General features: G+C 46.0%; 1 protein-coding gene across 2 annotated transcripts in view; it reads right to left on the bottom strand.

Annotated features, from left to right (window-relative positions):
• The window catches only part of WWOX (WW domain containing oxidoreductase), a 915,505-nt gene that overhangs the window by 626,374 nt on the left and 265,303 nt on the right, over window positions 1-23,828 (bottom strand). For both annotated transcript variants that reach the window (XM_012189589.5, XM_015099953.4), the window contains one exon: window positions 22,006-22,270. In XM_012189589.5, coding sequence (XP_012044979.1) covers window positions 22,006-22,270 — 265 coding nt within the window. The remainder of the gene's footprint in view (window positions 1-22,005; window positions 22,271-23,828) is intronic.

Genomic DNA, 23,828 nt, shown 5'->3' with positions numbered 1-23,828 from the left:
CAGACACCTTGCCTTTAAAGGGGTGTCCTTTCAGTCGGCCTGGCATTTCATGGAGCACTGTAAAGGAATTTCTTCATGAGCCTTTTCCCCATGGATGGACGCCACCGACACACACCTGCAAGGGCACCTCAAGAGGCAGACTGCGCCTGAAATTGCCCCAGGAGTCTCAGAAAACATCAATTCCCAGTGAGGAATGCCTCAGTGCTGAGCACTTCTTTTCTTTCCTCTTTACCTCCTGGCATGGCAAGACCAAATCTGTTCCTATGAATTCAAGATTGCAGTGGGGTATGGATTTGGCACGAGGCAAATACCTCCCCTTATCAAATGCTCAATGAGTCTCCACGCCAGTGTGTATAAACATCACTGCGCCTGGGAAGAGAGAATACCAGAGGTCACTTAGGAAACCCCACTTCTCCCAGGACGGTGGGCAAAGGCTGCCGTGCTGCCTTCCGAGGGGGGCAAGGGCCAGTGCCCAAGAGAAACGGCGGGGATGGGGCAAGACCCGGGACCGCAGCCGCCGTCTGGAGGCCCTCAGTGTGGCTGCTGCCGGGATGCTCAGAGCTAATCAAGGGGAAACGGATCAGGTCCAGGCAGCGGGACGCGTTTACAACAACTGACAGTAACGGTAACGTCCGCCAGTTTGTATTAAGATGTTATTGCACCTTTCCAGTTCTAATCACCAATTATGACTCTATTACCCCTGCCTGGCAGTTCATCTGCTCCTGCCTCTGCTCAGGGCGACTTGGAGTCGGACCTCTGATCTCCCGGTTCCACTCCAGTGAGCGCTCAGCACGGAGGCTGTCATCTGCAGGCGCGGAAGACGGGAGGCATCGCCAGGGCTTGGATAACTGTACCTGACCTTACAACAATTTACTAAGGAAATACCTGCTTAATAGCGGTGCGAGCGCGGCTTCCTTGATGCTTACCGTGGCCCTGCAAATTAGCGACAATGGGATAAATCTATGGCCGGCTCGCCAGACACTTCATTAAATCACCGCTCTCTTGCCTTGTAGCACGCTAATAGAATCACAGCCCTCGTTAGCTACTGAATAAAAGATCAATCACAGACTTTGAAAGCTCTTGCTACCAGCTTCCAGAGGAAACAAGCAGGAGGGGAAGAAAAAAAAGGAGAGCAAGCAAGAGAGAGAGAGAAATATTTAGGATCATCGCTGAGATTCTGAATGGCCTCGCTGCAAGTTGCTTCAATTACCTTTTCCACAACTGGCTCTGAGTGCAATACTCAGAGGAACTTGTTAAGCCCGCTTTCAAGAACAGCACTCTAATATATGACTGTTAGACCCTGGTCAAAAGTTCATAATGTGCATATGTAAAAAGGTACTAAATTGCCTGAGGGCTAAAACCAGAGGAGTTTAATTGTAGCAAAATGCTAAAAATGGTCTGTTGAGGGTCCTTCTATGGGGATACTGCTGGCTCTGGCTGATTGAAGCACAGAACATAAAAGCCTTACAACAATATTTCCTTAAATGCTGGGGCAACTGCCAGCAGTTGCTATTGCATGAGTGTTGTGGTTAAAGGAAAACATTTTCCTCCCCTAAAATAAATAGTCTTGAGAACTGCTCCAGCCCATAATTTTAAGGCAGGATGGAAAAAAAAAAAAAAGGGAGGGCTCGATGATAATAAATAAGGGATCATTCACAGGGCATGTCCAATCTCCTGGTGGTGTGTTTTCACACAGGGCACCTGGAAGGGATTCAGGCAGAACCTGGAAGGGTTCAGAGCCTGTAACCGGCTCTGGTTTTGCAAACAACGTTGTGCTGGAAAGACAGCTGTTCCTGGACACCTTGCCCATCACTAGGTGAGACGAACTCCTATGGGGATCCTCACAGAAAAGCTCTGTGTAGCTTGTCTTTATTTCGCCTTTCATAAAACAAAACTGAGTCCCAAGGACACACACAGTTGGCTTGCTTGCATGGGTTTCTCCTGCCCAGAACTCTCTACCTTCTCAAAACATACCAATTAGCACCTCATTTAGATAAATGAGAATACAGGAGCAGGGCTCGGAGACTCAGATGTTAGGAGGGCCTGGCTGAAACACTGGACAGCCAGGGAGAAGCAGGACCTGGCAGATGGGCTTTTGGGTTTATAAGAATTATTTGTGAAGGCTGAGATCAGTTTCTGTGGACACTGACATATGCGTTTGTGTGTTTCTTTCATCAGACACAAAATTCTACACCTTTCTAGCATTTCTTGTAGCACCGCACTCACACAGAGGACAACACAGCAATAACTAGACAGTCTGCCAAGCACCACGCTGGGCCGGATGCCCGTGAGGGAAGGATGAAAACTCCGGCTGTGGTGCTGGTGGCACCTGGGGCCAGAATTTGGTAAACGGGATGAGCAACGTGCATATTCCTATAGTGATCTGGGGGCCCGATTTCCTCAGCATTATTCTCCAAGGAAAAACCGCCGGCTTGCAGTAAGGTATAAGGGATGCTTCTACTATAATAGAGCAAGTTCATAATCCCACTCAAATGAAGCATCCATTTAGCATCGACCGTCACCAGAACGGCTCAGGGACCCCTCCATCTTGTAAGTCCAAGCCTTGCTACGTCATCTGGCTCCGAACACACTGCATGTCATATTTTAAGAAGGGTCAAGTATGCTCTTTAGTTCTTGAAAAGCAAAGTTGTAGCAGGTCATTAGACAAGACTGTCCTTTGCCATGTCCAGTTTCTGACAAGCTGCAAATCTGTTATCCGGGCCAATGTTCTTCAAAAGGAAGTGGTGACTTCAGAATGTCAGTTTGATCTCTGTTCTAGTCTCTGGTAGGTTTGGGGAAATCTGGGCACCTGAAGCACTTGGAATTCCAAGAGGAAAGGCTAGAAAAGGGCTAGAAAGACCACATGAAAGATGGCTTGCAAATCTGACAGCAATGAAGGGAAACACAAAGCACAAACAGCCCCCACTGCGACCAGAGAAGGTAGCCCACGAAGGCAGCCTCCATCCCTTGACTCCTCCCAGGCCTCAGTCCCAAGCATCAAAGGACAGACCAAACTCCTTACAACGTGCCCTCCTTACAACGTGCCCTCGTCCTCCTCCTCACCACACACGTTCCCAAGCGGCAGAGCAGCCGCCCAGCTCCTCGGCAATAGTGCCATGCTTGACCGTAGGACAAACCCATAACACCAAGCTCAGTCCTGGGACTGAGGGGGAGCCCGCAGAAGCCGTGGCATGCAGGGGAGTTCGTGCTTCCAGAAGCAGAAAGATGCAATGGGCAGGGCATGTGTGTTTGGGTCAGATATTCAGTTCTGCTGCTTACCGAAGGTAGGACTGAGGCCAGTCACTCAAGGCTTCTGTCTTCTCATCTGTAAAATGGGCATCATAATTCACAGCCCAAAAGGTTACTAGGGAAGTAAAGTAAGTGCAAGGACATGTAAGAAATACCTGGCCCATTGCCTGACACTCAGCAAATGCTTCTTCTCTGCTCTTCTGCGCCACCATGTAACTCTGAAAACCACCCAAAGGACACCAAGTAAGAATGCTCTAGACAGCACCATTCTAATACTGGGTGGCCATTTTCAGCACAATTTCAATGCAAAGCCATGTGGACACTCTGGGCACCAGAGTATTCCAAGACTTCATCTATTCGATGGTGTCATCTGCAATTAACTGTCAGTTTAAACACAGGGAGAGAAGACTTACTACAACCTAACAGTGTGCGTTTATACAGGTGCTTCCTCAAAACCTAGAAAGCACTACAGTGAGACTCACTGCTCCCATCCTCGGCCAGCGTCTTAAAGAGAGACTGACGGCTCCGAGGCTGCCTCGAGAGCTCACGGGTGGCCTCTGCCGTCCCAGGTGACTGGCCGGCGCCTCGCCTGTGCTGTGAGCATATCCATGCCTGCTCGGCTGCAAGGACATCGCACCCCGACCCCAGTTCCCCATGTGAGACCTAAGAATGAATTTACATAAAAACTCAAATGACCGTGCTAGGTGACAGAAGAAAGGTCCAAGAGGGCAAAGTGACCTTCAGAGAACCAGGGCACTTGGTTTAGCTCCTGCTGCAAACACGACAGTCTAACACCATGTGTAAAAGTATATCCTGAAATATCCTAAAAACAACATAATAAACTGACTCTGATTTTGTAAACCATCAGCAAAATCCCCGTCACCCATGGACCAGGCTGCTGTGCGCATCTGGATTTATGTGTGCTGGAGAAACCCACCTGCCGCAGGGCTACCTTCCAGGGGAGCACACAGCCTGACGTTATGAGAATTCTGGGTCACCTCCCTACTTGGGGGTCCCTGTGTTTAACTCTCCACACATCACGGGAGCCTGGAGTCCTGCGAGCTGCTGGAGTTCAGTGGAGCAAATTCAGTCAGCAACAACACTCGATTAATTCAGAGAAAGGAGGGAGCGAGCATGGAAATTTAGTCCCTCACTGTAAGAAAATTACTGTGGATTTACATAAAGAGAAACAATTAGGTATTTCTCTATGCCTTCAAAGTATTTTTAAAAATACTGCTTCCATGAATTTTCCCAACTGTGTTTGTCAATAAAAACACGTGTACAGGGCAGGCAGATGTCTGGAATGATGGAAACCCTGCCTAAACCAGTCTACATCCAACACATACCCCCACAGAGCTTTGGTGCCCTCCAAGGAGAGCTCCAGGAGTTGCGTGTTTTCGTCCTAGAGGGACAGAAATTGACGAAACTGGCAGGTAAAGTCTTTCGGAAATAAAGCGGCTTCTAGAACTGGACAATGAAGATCTCCGTAGGCATCAAAGCGACACTCAAGGTCCTATGAGGGTAAAATTTGGGGTGATTAATTAACAAAAAAAGGGCAAAATAAGAGCGTACCAATCTAAGGTGGGTCTGCTGTGGTTCAAACTCAGTTTAGAGAAGCTCTGTCCTAGACCAATGGGTCTGGGAGAGAATCATTCATTATTCTATTATATACAACTCCTTGGGTTTTTAAATTGAGCCTGGCAATGTTTCATTCGTAACATCAAGCAGGCCTTCAGGCTGAGTGAGAATGTAAACAAGCCCCTGACACCACTATAAAATACTGAACTATATTTAAACTAGAAGAATATCTAGGCAAACCTCAGCAGCCTTTAATAAGGGCACATGCAAACACAGAGAGCAAATTTCGCCCAATATAAAACTACTGATGTCTTATAGTTCACAACTAATGCACCACAAACACTCGTGTGTACAGATTTCAAAGACATACGAAGGAAAGCAAAACAAAGCAAAATAGAGGATACCAGATATGACCCCAATGGTGGGACAGAGGAAGGAGGTGAAGAGGAGGAGGGGATCCTTGTGATGAAAGCGAAAATCCTGGACCACCACAGTGCATTTCACTCAGTAGACACGGATAACCCGCCAAAGGAACCTTAGCACAGTGCTGCTCCAGGGCTACTGAAATACCCAATCATGCAAGAAATACGGATTCCCTCAAAATACCAGACAGGCCACGCCAGTGGCACCACTTCCCTTTCTTTTGGTGAGAGCTTGAAACATTTCAGGGTTCAGTTTCCCACTCTCTATACGAATGGGCTCGGCCTGGGTACCCTCTAGGGTTACAACAGTGTGGCCGCTAGAGATGGCTCAGGACGCCTCAGTTCATTCTACCACGCAAGCTTCTGGAGGATCAGTTCTTCCAAAGACATCTGCTGGCCTCCACTTAGATAATATAATCAATTTAGTGGACTAGTATTATCCCTTTAGGTTATAATTAATAGCAGCAACTAACCTAGGAAAACTTCAGGTAGTCATGTAAGTGAAGTAAATTAAATACCAAGGAGACATGGGGAATGGAAATTGTTGGAAATGAAGCTTTTTTAATCCGCTCAGGGCTGAGTAAGGATGTACTATAATCACTCCACTGCTCTTTCCCTCCACATTCTGTAAGCCAGTTCCAACTCAAACCACACACAGGTGAAGGAGAGGGCCACCTGTTGGTATGCACTGGTACTCATATGAGTTTACATATTATTTTTGTGTGTATATTCATATATAAAGGACTTCCCAGGAGGCTCAGCGGTAAAGAATCCACCTGCAATGCAGAAGACATGGGTTTGATCTCTGGGTTGGGAAGATCTCATGGAGAAGGAAATGGCAACCCACTCCAGTATTCTTCCCTGGAAAACCCTATGGACGGAGGAGCCTGGCAAGTTATGGTCCACGGGTTTTGCAATGACTGAGCCAGTAAACAGCAACAATAAAACATACACATTCAAATAAAAACAAGGGTATGCTTTTAATATCAGACCGTCTTTCTTGCTGCTAAGGCTAAAAGTCAGGTGACTTATATTCTATTTATTGTTTCAAATGCTGTGTAATAACACAATTAAAAATGACCACATACGCCCTAGATGTGAGATAAGAAAATAAGTAAATGCTTAAGTCAAATAATGCTATGTCAATGAAGCAAAACGACTGGCTGGCAGGGAGTGGGGGAGAGGGGAACAGAAACAGAAAGGGAACCTGCGGAACAAGATGGACCGGATTATGTCTGCTACAGACCAGATCACCCATCACCCTTCATCTCTGGGGGATGCCTCCGTTTCCTCATCTAGAAACGTGAAACAGGGACGTTCCAGAGGCCAACGAAGGCTGCTAAGCTCACACTGTGTTTATACATCCCGCTCTGTGTTTCCCATGAATGTTGTCAAAGCAGAGAGCCTTGTAAGAAGGGGTATTAAGATTTCCCAAAGGAAAGCTTAGCATTTGAGAAATAAAAATTCAAGAATTCTTTAAAAAGTCAAGGAAAGGAGCTTCTGTGTTTCCTTCCACTTTGGTGGAGTTCACCTTCACTCACTCAGGACAAACACGTTGGGCAGAAGCGACACTTGGGTGGTAAACCTCTGTGCTCTGATCGGTCTTTACCTTGAAAGGACCAACACAGCAAGCAGCAAACCCGGACCAAACGAAAAAGCTTTTCATCATTTTACCCTAAGTGGGGGAGATGGCCTGTTTTCAGGAGAGCTTCTGCTGCCCCGGGACAATCCTGCTTCGGAAGAGCCATCACCTGAGATCTGAGGAAGGCCCTGGAAAGGCCTTTAATGAGGACCACGGTAAGAAAACAAGCAGACACACCGTCAGAACATTGCCATTCGGTCTGAACATAGGCCAACCCGGAAAAGTGCGCAGCAGATTAAAATCACAGGGTGGGCACGCATCACGAGGCAACTCAACATCGGACAGACCGTCCTTCCAGGGGCTATCGTTTCAGACAGTCCTTGCAGAGATGGTTCCAGCCCGCAAGTGGACGAGCCTTTCCCCCTTCACGATGCAAACAGCTCTTTGCCAGGATGATCAGTCAATACAGTGGGTGCTAATATGATAGTTCCATCATCAGATGGCATTGCAAATGTCATTACACATTTTAAACCATGTTAACATGGTTTGTTATTGTTGGTACTCACTCAAAGACCACAGCTATTTAAACAATGACTGGGCTTGCTAATTTTTATACATATTATGGGGAAGTGACACTCAGGATATTCTAAATAGTCTCTTTGTAAAATCTGTCTTGCATCATTCATTAAGGGTCATCTCCAAAAAGATTTAAGCTAGATGTTTCAGAGGACCGCAGGTTCACAATTCTAGTCATTACTTTTGTAAAAATTATTCAGATTATGTTTAATAAGTGTGAAAAAATATTGAACGTCAGCAGAAAACTACTGCATTGATTGAAATAGAAAATATTGGATATTATAGCATACGCCCATATTAACTAACTCCCATATTAGATATCCTCAAGCAAGAATGTAATACAACTACCTTAAAAGCAGACAAGACAGAGTAATATTTTGTCTGCCCTAAATAAAACTTAATGATCAGATAGTTTTTGCTCACACACGCACACATATACAGGCACTTCAACAAAATGCCATCCATAGATGTGTATGTCCCATACGGAGTCTTGCCCATTCATCTGCCACGCTCAGTGACCAAGCCAGAAGCTGCACAGAGTCACCAGCATCATCTAACCGCCATCGTCATTCCAGCCTTAATGTGAGCTCATGAGGCCCCGTGTCTGTAGCCCGCAGTGGACTTTTTTTCGCCTTCACCTCCTGCGTAGCTCACCACAAATCCAGGTTTGTTACTCGAGCCTTCGCTATCACATTGATCCTATCCTGATTTAAAATGTGAAACTTTGTGCAAGACGATCTTTTTCGCATCAATTTTTATTTTTTGGAAACATCACACTGAAATCTTCTTTTGATTGCTGAGTTTTAATTTTGTCCCTAATCCTAGTCTTAGACATACCATTGCTTCAGTCTTCTCTCCTTTTTGTGTTGACATGCTCACCTCCTCCGACATGACCTTCAAGGCTTAGTAAATGTCAGCTTCATCCTAGAATTTCACCTGACGACTCCCGCGTGTACCCCTCAAGGCAGAAAATGACTGTGTCCAGCGGCACTCATCTCCCTTCACTTTCACATGTTTTAAATCCCCAGCCCTTTTAAGGTAAGCACCCAGAGGCCAAGGAAAATGACGTGCTCACTTTTAAATTTTCCACCTCGTAATTCAGCACACACAGCACCCCACGAACGTTTTATCAGATGGGATGCGATTAAACGGTTTTAGAGCAGTAGTTTGCACAGGGTGGATTTTGGATAAGAGTGAGAGGAGAAATCAATAGTGGCTGGTAAAAATGGGTCACAATGAGCACTTTAAAAAAATGAAATGCAACCAAGAAAAGAGCCCATCATTGGAGACTGTTTTGTGAAACTTCTGACTCAGCCACACGCGTATTATACACACAGACACACATTCACGGATATGCCTAACTAAGTACATATGCATCAGTTTATGTATTAAAAAATATTAAGTCTTTAAACATCTTCCGTAAGACACTGTTCTGGAACAACAGGACACAATGATCTGCCCCTGACTGTATGCCCTCCACGGTACAGAGAGGGAGAGGCCCCAAGTCACCCAAGTCTTTGGCAGTTTGGAAAAGAATCTGATTATCACCACGTTCAGAGAGTGGTCCTGGATAACTAGGAAACCCTCAATACTAGACTGGGTGGACTCGCTGGAGAATTTCTCAGGTACTAGCTAAGACGTGACTATTGGTCTTTTATCAAATGAGTAACATAGTTTTCTGGTTTCAATGAACATTACAAATATATATGAAACAAAACAGGTCCTGGTGAAAAGGATTTCAGTTAAAAAAAAAGTTTTAGAGCAACTGCTGAACTATCTTTGTACTGTTTAAAAACTCAATGGAGGTATTTCATTGACTTAATGGAATTCACCCTGTATTGGACCCCCACGGGGGAAAAAAAATTGATCAGTGTTGATATGGTTCTGATTAAAATGTTTTATTCATCAACATTCTTTTTTAGAGCCTCAGGATCAAAACAGGAGGCTGAAATTGCAGGCTGTATCCTCCTCTCCTCTCTAACAGATTTTTTAAGTATACAGGCCTGTCTGCATGATGTCACAAACCAACCAACCCACTCCTTGTATCCTTACTGTCTACTACCATCCACATACATTGCCATCATGAACTCCTTCTGTCTTTACAAACCATCTTCAGTTACCTGAATATGTAATTTTTTTCATGAAGGTATATGTTAAGATATAAATAGCTTACTGGAAAACAACAGTAGGCAGAGGGGAAAGAAAATGGTCAAGAAACAAAAAGACCAAAAAAGGGATAAACACTTATTTATTAAGCCCTTGGAGAACTGTGATTAGATATGCACATACATACATAAACATAATCGTGTCTGATTAAAAGTTTACCATCCAGGTAGCTGGCATGATACTTGATAACAATAAATAATTAGTACTGTGTAAATCATATGGAGAAATAAGGTGAGGAAAAGAAAAAAAAAACGTGAAAGCTTTCCAAAGTTCTGAACCTAGGATGCTTTTTTTTTTTTTTTAACCTGGGATGCTTTTATTAAACTTTTTTTCAAGGAGTATTGCAAAATCTCTTGAGTATTGACAGTACAGACACACTTCCAAAAGTACAGACCAAGACAGAGTTGCTTTTGGTCTGGTGTAATTAAGAGATTCAATGGAATATGCCTCTGCTTCAAAATAAATCACTTCATTAATTCCTATATGACCTGCTCCCAAGAAAGGATTTAAGGTGACTTAAGGAGATCCAACCAGTCCATTCTGAAGGAGACCAACCCTGGGATTTCTTTGGAAGGAATGATGCTAAAGCTGAAACTCCAGTACTTTGGACACCTCTTGTGAAGAGTTGACTCATTGGAAAAGACTCTGATGCTGGGAGGGATTGGGGGCAGGAGGAGAAGGGGACGACAGAGGATGAGATGGCTGGATGGCATCACGGACTCGATGGACGTGAGTCTGAGTGAACTCTGGGAGATGGTGATGGACAAGGAGGCCTGGCGTGCTGCGATTCATGGGGTTGCAAAGAGTCGGACACGACTGAGCAACTGAACTGAAGGAAAGAACAAGCACAGGAGAAGGTGGACAAAATGCATCAGAATCACTAAAGACCAAAGGAGGTTGACATGCTACCCACAGCATTCATATGATTTGACAAAGCACAAAACTGGACTAGGCGCTCTGACAGTACATTATGATATAATCGCATTATCAAGAGGAGGGTACTAAGGTAGCTCATGGGTCTTGCTTGGAGTTCAGCCTTAAACAGTATTTCTCATGAACAGGGGATTGGTATGTTTTAGGGCCAAACGATAGACAAGATCTTTCACAATACTTCCTATGCGTTCTTAGAAATCAGTCAATTTCAGGAAAATTCACATTAACTGGAAGGATATAAAGAAAACCAGCACATGCCCAAGGGTTGAGCTGGCCTTAACCCTCTGACAATCTAAAGACCTGGGAACTGGTTCCTCTTTTACAAAGAGATAAAGAACCCAAGACCCAGAGGGTAGTGTGACTTTCCCACGATGATGGGGGTATCCAGGAGGAAGGGCTGGGATGCAGAGCCTGATTTCGGCAACTTGGACCCCCACCCATGGCCTTTCTGCTACATGGCGATGAATTCCTCTTTCAGAAAACAGGCGGACACGCTCTTCTCCTCTGCCCACCCCCTGTTGGGAGGGGACCGTGGGGACGGAATGGGTAGGTAAGCTCTGGCCAATGGGAGCTGTGGCCGTGGCTGCCCTGGTCCTCAACGCCTATAGAACGCACACTCCTTTCCAGAAAACTCACAGTGAAACCTCCCACCCTGCACCCAATATGGGCCAAACCTGCACACCACAGACCAACCTGGAGGCATGCCAATGGTCAGGCAGATTCAGCAAAGATTAGCTACATTCTTAATTTGGTTTTGATTTTGGCTATGGGTTCAAACATGAGGCCAGAGAGATGAAGTGACGCTGGAAGCTGTGATGCATGAATCTGTGTTTAAGGGGAAAGCAAATCACAGAGAAGAGACTCTTCCAGGTTCAGGATGAAGGAAGCTGGTATGTTCCCTCATTTTTCACCCACAAGAAGGATGCCAACTCATGTCTAACAGTTATAACAGAGGGAATAAAAAGAGAAGAAATCTGTATTTCTTTCAGGACTGGGTAACCTCCAGATTCTACTTCTTTTGAAATAAGCTGCATTTTTCTTTTTCCTTTGAAACATTTTCATAACACCTTCTTTATAGGGAACGTGCCCAGGGTGAATGCTTAAGTTTCGGCCATTCTAACCGCATTGCCCGACCTTTGATGATTACAGTCAACAAAGAGACAGATGGCAGGTAGCACACACCCACGCCAGCGGGAGGAGTCATGTTCTGAGAAGGAAAAACAGACTGATGGCATTCACCTGCCTAGGAATATTAAAATATTCCCCCCAAATTCTAAAGTTCCCAGATTTTACAGCTTTTTTTTTTCTTTTTCTTTTAAAGAGTGAGCATACTAAGAAAACAGTACAACGCTCTCAGTAGTTGATATACAGTATTTTTCTTGGATCAGGCAAATAGACTTCTTATAACTTTTCTGTGAAACGAGAGCCTCTGTGGCTCAGGTTACTTGGACCCCCGCTCTGTCTATTCTTCCCTTTTCTGAGCAGTCAGGGGAGATTTCTCTCAGTACTTCAAATAAATAAGATATCCAGCTGAACAAACACCGCGCACTCCTGCCGATTACTTTGGCTTTGGAAAGAATATTTCACTTTCTTTTTTTCAAAAATGTAAATGATTAAAGAGACCCCCATCCTATGAAACTCAAAGATAACATGTTTCAAGTGATGCAGATTCTATACAAGGCGGTAGACGGTGAAGCCCAGCTGGGGGGAAAGGGCATGCTCTTTCACAAGGGAAATTAGAATATGACTAAATAAGATACTTCACATAGTACACCCCTTAACAGGAGTGGTTTCGGAACATGAGAACCAAATTTCAGGGTGCACCATCTCTTATTTCTCCCAAACAGCAACATGGAAATTGTTTTTCTTTCTTTCTTAGATTCCTACTTAAAATAGACCCCAAAATTACAACAACAACAACAACAGCAAATCTGAAGACTTATGCATGGTCTAGAATAAGAATAATATTCTATGTGGGCTTTGAATGATCAGTGAGCCTCACTAACCTTTATGGCTTAAAAAAAAAAAGTGTAGGATCTCTGAACAATTCTTGAAACTTAATACTCAGAAATAGGTGTATTTTTTTAGAAAGAAAATTCAGGCCACTGATGAACATGTCCCCTCGGTTCAACCAGCATGAAAACAAATACTTGACTTTAAGAAACACAATCCATATGTTTCTTTGTTCTTTCCATAAGCTTTCTTACTAAGAGACTAAATCTTATCTCTCTCATTACGAGACAAAAGTGCAAAATAATCAACACTGATACACACACTTTTTTTTTTTTTTTTTGGATAGGTGCATCTGGTACCCCTCAGCCCAGAGAGAGGGAAGACCAGAATGCAGAAAGAATGAAACAAGAGCAAGGCAAAGACACAGGCATCAGTGACGAACGCTATGGCTCAGGGCCAAGAACGAGCAGGACCCAAATCTGCCACCAGACTGCTTACCAAAAGGCGCGTGCACACACACAGACACACACACACATGCACGCACAAGCTCACACAGAAAGACTAAATAAACCCTAATTTGTGAAGTGCGAGATGGCCCTGAGGCCTCCCGCTTCCCGTATTCACACCACGGTGAGACCCTCGCCTCTCGAGCGTGGCTCAGACCCGCTGATCTGCTTCCGCCATACAGAATGGGCCAAAGTCATGAGCTGTCCCTTCTGGGGTTTGGTCACACAGGGCTGTGCCTCCAAGAGGCCTCCAGCTTAGAGGCGGGGGCGGGGAGCAAAGTCTTCCGTTTTCCAGGCCATTAGGATCTGAACCCCGGCAACAAGCACGCGAGCTTGAAGTGCACCATTCCCTGGCTGAGCCTTCAAATAGCAAGTTGAAAGCTGACCATAAGCAGAGGGGCCGGGTTCCAGACCCAGAGACACTGGGAGAGACGTCGAGGGAGTGGCACCCTTCTAAAAGAACACGGGAAAACAGGTGCTTCCAGGAAACAACTGCCACTCTGGCGAGTCCGCGTTCCACGGACGGTGTCCCCATGGGTCCCTGACACAGTCACTGTGACACAGGCAGAGCCGCTGCAAGAACCTGGGACCTGAGAGACGCCAGAAGAGCTGTGGGGCTGAGAGAGTGCCCCTGGAATCCACGCAGGCCAGTCACGCCCCGGGTAAGCCCAGCATTTTCAGCAACGTGAGCAATGCCCACGGTAGCACCGGAGGGCCAACCCTGCAGCCCAACGCACTTACCGGAAAGCCCTTCCTTCTGTTCACAGTCCTGTCCTGCCTAGCTTTTGGCATTTAAATGTCCATCCTTTCATAAAATTAGGGCGATAGTCTATGGTGGTAGATCTGTCTTTCATCCAGAGTTTTCAGCATAAAGCATACGAACCAGCATGGGTCTTTCTGAAAAAAATTTCCATTCAAATTACACGGTAAAATCCACAAGTCCTGGCACATCATATCTCAGTTTAGTGACTCATTTTACAGAGAAGGAAACTGAGGCCTACCGAGGGTGAACAACTTGTTCTGAGAATGTCTGAGGACAGCAAGCTCTAAAATGACATTCAGTGGGATGAGACACAGAAAATTAAACCCACGAGGGTGGCGCCTGCCATTCAGCAGGTCCTCGGGCACATGAGAACATGTGTTCCACTGTCGTTCAAGGGACACACTTATCTCAGCGTAGTTAGAAGGGCAGAGTTTATGGATTTCAGCTTCTGAACGGTTCGGAACCCCAGGCTCAAAGTTCTCCCTATTGCTGCTGGGAAAACAGTACCTTCCGCCTCACAAGGAAAAACCAACATGTCCGGTGGTTTATACGAAAATCAATGTTCAAAGAATAAACATTTCAGAGACAGCATCGCAGGGCAACACAAACTCCTGGCGTCTGTTTAATCGTGCTGGCCTCCGATAGCGAAACTGCGCAGCGGCCAAAAATCACTGGAAAGAAGTATGAAATTGGAGAAAAGGAAACTGGAGGGGGAGGATCAAAGAAGGCACCACTAACTTAAAAGTAATAAAAGAGCTCGGAAGGGAGTTAAAAAGAGGCAGTGCAGTACCCAAGTGCCGGCGGGGACTCACAAGCAAAGGAAACGAGGAAGATAAAACTGGGGAAATTTCAAATCCTGGTTAAATGTTCATTAAATAATTTGTCACACGTATTAAGGCCAGATAGGCATTTTTTTTTCCCCTCTCGTGCGCTCATTCAGGAACAAAGGCCTGACCAGACTTAAAACACTGCATCACGAGGCACAGAAAATACAGTGATGAAGTGCCGCAGCCTCATAAAGCCAGGCGTGCCTTCCTCCTCTTTGTTTCCAACAGGAAAGGCAACTCTGTCCTCAAAGTGAGGGGGACCATTAGCTTCAGTGGGCCACCAGGAGGGCTGACATTATGCAACTCAGGGCTATACTGTCCATGGTGCTTGTATGCCTAATGTTCAAAGGGAAAATTAGAACTTCTGTGATGGACACAGGGCCATGGTTAGGAGCATGAGCATCTTCGAGCAATGGGAAGTAAAGCAACCTTTCCCTTGTCTGAAAAAATAATGGCGATGATAACATTTACTGCATATCTGATGTATCATGCTCTGAATGCTATATCCTCACCATCTTTTACCCTCGACACAGGTCAGTTACAGCAACACCAGTGAGTGTTTACTGAACAGCTGGCACGTCCCTGCCCTTGCTCAATTCTCAACACAACGCGGGAGGCAGGCGCGCCACCCTGGTTTCGTGCAGAGATGTTAACCAGGGGATGAAATGTGCCCAAGAGTTAGTAAGTGGGTAGTGCTGGGGTGGGTGTCCAGAGCCGCCTGCCTCCAAAGCCCCTCCTCTCTTTCCCACGCCTTGCTGTTCCCCTCCACGCCCACACCTCTGGGTGGCCCCCTCATGTGCCGCCGGGAGTTCAGAGGTGAGTGGCTGGGTTCTAGTCCTGCGGGCCAGCTGTGTGACTGTGGGTGGAGAGAGGGATGTCCCAAGTCTCAGCTCTTTATCTACACATTCTTAACTGCAATTCCCTGCCCGCCTCAGAGAGACTCACAATAAGGAAGGAACTCATGACTGCCATTCATTAAGCGCCTAATCATTTTCTAGTTACAAATATTTACTGAGCATGCGCCTTACAGACCAAGGACACCACAGTACGGAGGCAACAACGGTACTTTTAAGACAGGCGTTAAACTTGAGACTATGGGGATTATTTCTCTAAACTGCATCTGTGTTCAGCATTACGAAGGTGAGATCCCCGGCTCCTTCATTCGCTCAGCTGGTATGTGTCCATGGGCGTGTTATCACACGCCAGACACTAACACGTGATGAGCGGTGGCTCTTACAAAAGCACATCGCGGGGGGCCCTGACCAAATGTGGATCTAAGGCTTCCATGAGCTGTGATGATCGGATCGAGTTTTGAAGGATGAAGACAAAGTAACTAGGCATGGGGGGAAGGCGCATTCTAGACTAGACAATGGCGTGCTTCAGCGCCCTGGAGAAGGAAGGGCAGGCTGGAAGCGCCTTGAGGTAAAGCTGGGTAAACGTGAGGGACCAGACTAGGTCGGGCTTCTACCATTTAAGTCTCACGTACTTCCATGGTGACTCTATAGAGAGCACTCCCATTAGACAGATGAGGAAACTTTATGTACACAATGGAGTCTGCTCAGAAGCCTCCATCCTACCCTTTTTCCTTGCCTTCAGATCTTGCCTTTCGCCCTAGAAACACAAAATGCCAAAATGCACTCCCTCTCCCAGCCTCCCTTGCACCCAGGGTCTGACAGGCAGCTCAATCCTGGCCAACAGGAGCTGAGAAGTCTGTGAGGGAAGACAGTTCTGGGACAGAACGTTCTCCTCCTTGATAAAGGAAGAAAGCATGCAAAGAGGGATCTCATTCCTCCCACCCTGACTTCACAGGTGAAGTTGCAAAGGTTGGTGTTGCTGCAACCATCATATACTCAGGAGGGAAAAATCAGGACAATCACAGAGAAACTGCCTAAATATTAGCCAAAGAACACCCTGGCTGCCTAGGGACTTCAAAAAAAAACAAAAAAAAACAAAAAAAAAACACCACCAAAAACCCCTGTTATTCCAACAACTTTTAATTGGATATTGACTCACAGCCCAAAACATCTAAAAAAATATTTGGCAAAAAATGAGCCTGAGAGAGGGTGAATCATTTCAAAATTATACAACTAAAAAAAGGGGGGGGAATGTGAATTCTGAACATATGCCTACTGATTCTAAACCCCATGCTCTTTTTCATCTGATCATATCCTTTAGACTTTGAATTGGGCAAACACTGTAAACCTGAAAGCTCCAAACAGAATTGAGAGATGATTAATAAAACCAATGCTAATGATAACCCTGAAAAATAAGAAGAATGTCTGAGGCTCTGGGGACATGGCTTCAGCGAGGGGAAGAACCCACCATGGAGAGAGAAAGGGTGGCTACAGAGAAGCCAAAGTGTGGCCCAACCACAGAGGGGTCCTAGGAGTCTGGTTTTCCAACATATCTGGCCTGGCAAGAACAAGGCAGCCAGAGAATTCAACCCTCACTCAGGAGTCTCAGAATATTTAGATTAGTGAAGAATATGCTGAAATTCCCACTTTGAAAACCATGTTTCCTCCCCTCAGCACAGAAAAAGGCCCCTTGCTTTTCTACTCCAATGTACCCGCAGAGATTCAGACAGGGACTTTTGTCCTTGATCAGATCCAGAGCGTGGTCAACAAGAGGTATTTAAAGGGGAGGAGTGGGGGAGGGGTAGTATTTTTCTAAAATGCTAATTTAAAGAACAAATCAACATCTATTATCTCCTTCATTATGTTTTAAATTGTACAGCTATAAATCACCCTGCCGCGGGTTATTCAAGGGCAGAATTACCAGGCCTGGCTTTCCCGAAGGTTAGGAGAACAACACCGTGTGCTTTTCCTAGTTATAATTTATAACTTTGCAACAGGACCAGCATCACGAGCCCATCCATTAGCAGGGCGGCTGCACATCTGTTAAAACTCAGCACAAGGGCTGAGTGCGGCCCCAGGAAACACAATCCGATCGTTTCAGAAGTTCGACAAACTCAAGTTGCTTTTTTTTAATGTAAAACGATTTGAAAACGCGGTCCCCCTAAAACATCTGCTAAGCTCTTGCTACCCTAACACATGATACTCTTTCTACCGTTGCCTGCCAATGCAAATATGTGGTTGCACAAAACACTCTTAGGGGCACGTGACAGGGGCTCAGCTTCAAATTTACATACTGATGGCAAAAGGCTGGCGTGGACCTAGGAATCTGAGCTGAGACATGGTTTACCAGGACTGCAAGTTTCTGTGGGGGAGAGAAGGGAGAGAGGGTGCGCTTCATGAAGGTGCTTTCAGATGCTTTACAAAGGAAACAACCACAAGGCTGGGTCCATGTGGCGGGGCTGGCGGTGTATTTGACAAAGAAAATGAACTTGGACAAGTAGCTGGCCACCAGTCTGCCAGCTGATAGTCCAACTTCTTGAACAAGCTGGGTAAGTTCCCTGTGCTTTTTCAGTGTTTCTAACATAAAAGTGCTGTAAGCAATGAGTGAAGGCATTCACGCTGATACATTTAGGCTTCACGGTGTCTGGCCTTACCGGTCAAGCTGCTTCCTACTTGGGTGTGCGGCAACAACTGAAAAAATAGCCAAAAACTACTTTTCAGAACCTCTTATATCACTAGATAAAACCACACACCTGGTTTTGTGAATTAAGCCCCAGAAAGTAACATGTACGTATAAATGCATTATATACACATACACATAGTACATATAACTGCATCCATATGCAACATGCAATTGTAGAGTCCATATGAAAAATGTCATTTTAGAGGTATTTAAATAAAAAGCAATGTAGGCAGGCAAATAAGCACGTAACACAGATGGATGGACATGACTCTGTAAACTAGAAAGCTTTTGTCAACTCTAGTTTCCTTCAAGATGTTGATCAAGCAGCTGAAGAATCCTGTTATCTTTTTTAAAACAGTATTCTAGAAAATCCTAGTCTCATTTTTATCTATTATTTTAATTGTAACATAAGTTGGAGGGAGGAGAGAAAAATGCTTGTCTCCCCAGAAACCCCCATATACCGGTCGCGACCTCTGGACCCCCAGAGGAAGAAGTGTCAGAGACAGGCTCCACCAGTAGGGGTCGCTGTGTCAAGAATTAATCCCTAAGAGTTTCTCATTAGTGATTATTATACTGCAGGCGGCCAAAATGGAAATATTAATTAATTTCAAAGCGATAATGCATTTACAGCAACAATTAGAAATGTATAACTGTAAAAGGGCAACATTTAAAAGACAGATTACATTTAATAAAGTTGCACAAGAACACCCAATTGTAAAATTACTAATCTGCAACAATATCCCTTAAAGAGGCACTGAAAATAGCCTGACTCCATGAAGGGTGACCTAATTACTGTAACTGAAATCGCTGTAGTCACAGCAAGTCACAGCAAATAAAAAAGGGATGTTGATATTAGAATACTGCTGTTTAATACTGGAGGGAGCCGGCGACGGCGGAGAAGAAAGGCAGGCCTTCCCAGCACAGGGCCGTGCTGTGTTTGCTTCCTTGGCCTTGTACGATGGAATGTACACTCGAGCAACTCTGAGGTTCAAGGCGTGACGGCAGAGCGCACAAAACACGCGTCCCTGGGTGAGTGGGACCCCGCACCCGCGCTCAGGCTCTCCATGAGCGCTTCGGATCCAGCTTTTACATGGGGTGGGAATGGGGATGCAACGACATGGTTTAGGTGCAAAGGCAAGTCTGCATTAAAACGGCAGAAGTGTGCCCTCCACCCACAAAGCAACGTCTTAGTGTGACAGAAGCAGCGCTGAGCCCCGAACAGAAGGATAAGACCCCAGGCTGACTCTTCCAGTGAGGCCAGTCTGTCCTACCAGCAAAAGGGTAGATCCCTGGTCTCCCTGGGGCAGAGACCTCCCCCACATACAGAGTCCTACGCGTTCATGGAAGAGAAGTGACTGGCTGCGAGCTTCACAAGACCAGGGGGCCCATTCCACCTCTTCATGAATCTCAGTCATGTGGGACTCTGCTGTCTAAGAAACACCACCAAATACCTAGACACACAAAGATACCACAGGTGCTACCACAGTAGTATCTATTACTGTCAATCCTCACAACCACCTGTGCTGCTGTTTTGGTTGAGAGGTAACAAGCTCAGGAAGGCCAAACGTCTGGCCCGAGTTCTCCCAATGCCAAGGGCGAGAGCTGGGCTTGACCACCAGGATCATGAGCAAGAGGTGGTTGCTCTACTCTCCCAGGCAGCAGCCTTCTCACACTCACCACCACCAGGAAGCCCTGTCAAATCCTTTTCCTAACATAGGCTAAGGGTTTACCTCCCTTGCCCTTTCATAGAATAGTCCATCACTGCCAAAACAACTTAGAATTCAGTGTGGTTTTTTTGGTTATGTCACCAATTTTCTCCAAACCTTCTCAAGGGTTATCTGCTCATTTTCTCAAATGCCCCTTTCACCCAGAGCCACAGAGACCAGTTCTTATTTGATCTGGTGCCCCAGGCTGCTCCCAGTGGGCATTTTCCTGACTGGAGGACCAGGGACCAGGGTTGGGAGGAGGCCAAGGTCTGTGTACACTGGATGGGGAAGGGGAGGAAAGAGCCGCAATGTGCTGGGCATCAAGCATCACTGGACCAGCTCCCAGTATGGTGAGTGGAGACCTTCTCCTAGTACCCTATGGCACCCACCCACACGGTAACACTTCTGCCTAGGTCTCCAACTCCACACTCTGCTTTTCCACTTGGTTTGTGTCCTTACCACAGTTACCATCAAACCACCCAATGCTCTGTGATCACGACATGGCTGCCTGCCTGACTCCACTTGGTGGCGCTTTCAGAAACCCTCCTGATGCATCCAAGGAGCAGACAACACAGCCCGACTTAGCTAAACACATGTTTACATGCTATGTTCACGTGAAGTATTAAAACCCCTAGCCCAAGAAACAGAAAGCCACTCGCCCTACCTTTCACTTTCCTAGAGCCAGTCTTCCTGCCCCTCCCCCCTGCACCATCCAGGGCTTTTAAGCCCTGGCATCTCATCACAGAATACGAGTCGTTGTCACTGTCCATCAAGGCGCCCTCAGTGAGTGGAGTCCACCCAACAGTGTAACAGACGGTTACCCCACCCTCCATGACAGTCTGAGTCATCACAGACCCACAGCGGGCTCCTTCCCATCACATTCCTCTGATTAGAGAAATCTGCAAGAAGAAAGAAGCAAGACTCTGGTTTCACAGAAAGGAGTTCTTTTCGCTTCCGCCAATGCTCAAATAAATACACGTGAGGAAATTCAAGACCCGGAAATTACAAGTTGTACTTGATGACTGGCCCACTGGGCATGAAGGTGCAGGGCCAGTGGACAGTGAGGAAGGACGCTCCTCGCTCCTCTCCCACTTCCTAAGCTTGAACAACTCATCCACAGGCCTGCCAGTGGCACTGGCACCAGTCCAGACCAATATTCTTAAAACAATGAGCCAAACTCATGGTCCAAGACGCTCTTGCGGAAAACCTACTCTCATGCAATCACAGAAAATCAGGCAACAGGGGACCATCAGAAGCCGGTGACACACATTCCCCTTGAACTTGGAGAACTGTTCTCCAGAGCTCCTCTTTCTTTGGTTCTTTAAGTGTTCAACTCCTGGATTATATCTAATTACTTTGCATAAGAAACACCTGCATGATCGAAAATTTAAAAACGCGCTCACTCTTTTCCTGTGCACATCAAAAGATTTTCCTTGTTGCTGTAGATTTTCCTTGTTGTGCTTGTCATCCACAAACATGAAGTTTAAGTAGGTGGGAAATTTTAGAGGCCTGTATTTTGGAAAAGTACCATACCAAAAATACTGTGTGTAATGCGCATTCTTCACTCAAATGACTTCCTGCTCAATGCTTTCATGAAAGAAGTGTTCAGAGACAGCTGTGAGAAGGCCATCAAAAATAGGAAAACTTCACACTTACCTTGTGAAGTCCAAGTCGAAACATGGTAGTCTGAAGCATCCAAAAGGACTTACCTTTGGCGAAGTACAGAATAAAATGTGCCCCATTTATTTACACCCATTAAAAGAAGAATTTAGAGCAAAAATAAAGACTCTCAATGAAAACAAAGGAGCCACATTTGCTGAGAATGCAAAAGTCACAAACCCATGCTATTTACCTACTAACACAAAACACAGTTTGGAAGGACTGCGCTTACTGAAAAAAAAAAAAAAGATCACATCAAATGTAAACAAACCATCTCCATCAGCCGTATTAACACAATAGCGAAAACACACATCTTCTCTCTGGGCCTTGGAGACATCTCTAGAGAAACAGATGCCAACTCAAGTCAACTGAAATGTGCTCAAGTGCCCCTTCTCCTCCCTCTAGAAGGCCTGATGACGTGATGCTCAAGACCAGACTTATTCTCATGACAGGTGAGAGGCCAAGGAAGCGTGTGCCTGGGTTTCTCCAGTACCCTTTCCGGAAAGGTGCACTGGAGGTGTGCGTGGCAGCCGCGGCTGTCGACTCACCATGGACTTGGTGAAGGGTCTCGCCAAGGTGAAGAGCAGCGTGTACACCCACCAGCCGCGGTGAAGGGCGGAGTACATCATGTTCCCGGGGTGCACTGCGTTCGACGTGACCCCACGGGGGGACAGGCGGCGGTGGAGCTCGTTGGAGAACAGGATGTTGCAGAGTTTGGACCGGTTGTAGGCCAGCATGGCCCAGTAGTCGCTTTTCGACGGAGAAAGGCGGCTAAAGTCTAGTTTGCCCGAGGAATCGTTAATATCTGTAAACCTAAAAAAAGGAAAAGGAAAATGTGATATGAATCGGTCAGCCCCTGACTTCTGATATAGCTTTGCGTTTTTATTAGAAATCTGAGAAAACCATGCAGAGATGACTAAAATCTCAGTTGGGTGGACATCGAAACAAAGTCTCCTTAAAGAGAGACGATGGCGATCCCACAATAGAAACCGACCAGGTCCAAAGACACACTTGATAAAGGGCCAGACTCATAAACGGAGTGGTCTTCACTGAACCCCCATCCACTACCCCTGCCTCTAACATCTATTTTTTCAAAACCTTCAACAGGAAGTTCAAGGATAATTAAATTAAATGGGAAAACATTTTAAATAAAGGGCTGCTGCTTTTGGAAGCAGAAAGATATTGCATTCCTAACCCTTGACAAGGTTTCCCTGGGTTATTTTAGCCAGTGTTTGTGTCCTGTATGTTTTCTTTGGAGCTTCCAAGTAAATATAGATGAGCCTTGCTGCCTCCAAGACTCTCATCCAGATTAAAAATTAATGATTATAAAGGGGTTATAACCTTGGTGAGGTGCCATCAATAGTCTCATACATTTAGAAGATAAATGTAAACAAAGCCAAAATGAGTGCAGGCAGAGCCTAATGTTTTTAAGTATACCCATGGCATGGGTACACACAAATCAAAGTAAGTAGTTGATGCTTTATAATTGGGTCTGACGGAGTCGTTAAACACCAGCTGTTTGTTTCTTCCCTTCCTTTCCTCTTTTTTAAATGACAACAAAGTAGTGACTTCCCTAACAACCAAAAGAAAGAAAGAAAGAAAAAAAATCATAACAGAAGGAATTCGGTCTCGTATTCTTTAAGGAACCCTCAGAGTTTGCTAAATTAACTCTGGGCATTTTCCCCAAATAATAAGGGAGCGTATGAGGGCACTGGGAACAAATGCCGAGGAAAAAGAAAGCAAAAGGTGAAGTGGAAATGACAGAACCATCTGGTAGTTCCTTAATACGAGCGAGCAGTTCCTGTGGAGCTAGGACCAAGAAATTCATGTCTGAATTAAGTACCCCTTCCCCAGGGCTCAGCCAGTGACATCCCATTGCTGGTATTAAATGACTTCGCCAAGACGAAGGCATCAACAGAGCTGATGGCTGGAGGCGCCAGTGTGGACACGGCAGTGAGGCCCTGCAATGGATCATCAGCTGGCTGTTTCCAGGCCCCCAGACCACGGGAAGAGCCCAGACTGCCGAGCTCAACCGTCTGGGGCAGTGGGTCTTAGCGGGAAATTTGGAAATTTATGGGGGCCTTTTTCTGGTTGTCATGATGACTGCCGGTGGGGTGCTGGGGACAGTGGATGCCCCGCCAGGCAAGGGGAGCCTTGCTCAAAGAAGATAGCCCCGCTGGACACGCACGCGGATGAAAGCCTGTGCGCAATTATCTGAGACTAGAATCGGACTGGGTTCTGCACAGATGCACCGTTCTAACAGCTACTGAACTTCCAGGAGCAGAGCGCCACAGCTACGTGAGTGAGGAAGGGGTGTGCTTCGGGATTCTGGGGGGTGAGGGGGGAGGTGGGGCTTGACCTGAGGCTGGGG

This window comes from Ovis aries, chromosome 14, assembly GCF_016772045.2.
Source record: "Ovis aries strain OAR_USU_Benz2616 breed Rambouillet chromosome 14, ARS-UI_Ramb_v3.0, whole genome shotgun sequence".
Lineage (NCBI taxonomy): Eukaryota > Metazoa > Chordata > Mammalia > Artiodactyla > Bovidae > Ovis > Ovis aries.
The sequence above is the reverse complement of the archived record's forward strand: the minus strand, read 5'-3'. Positions and strand labels throughout refer to the sequence as shown.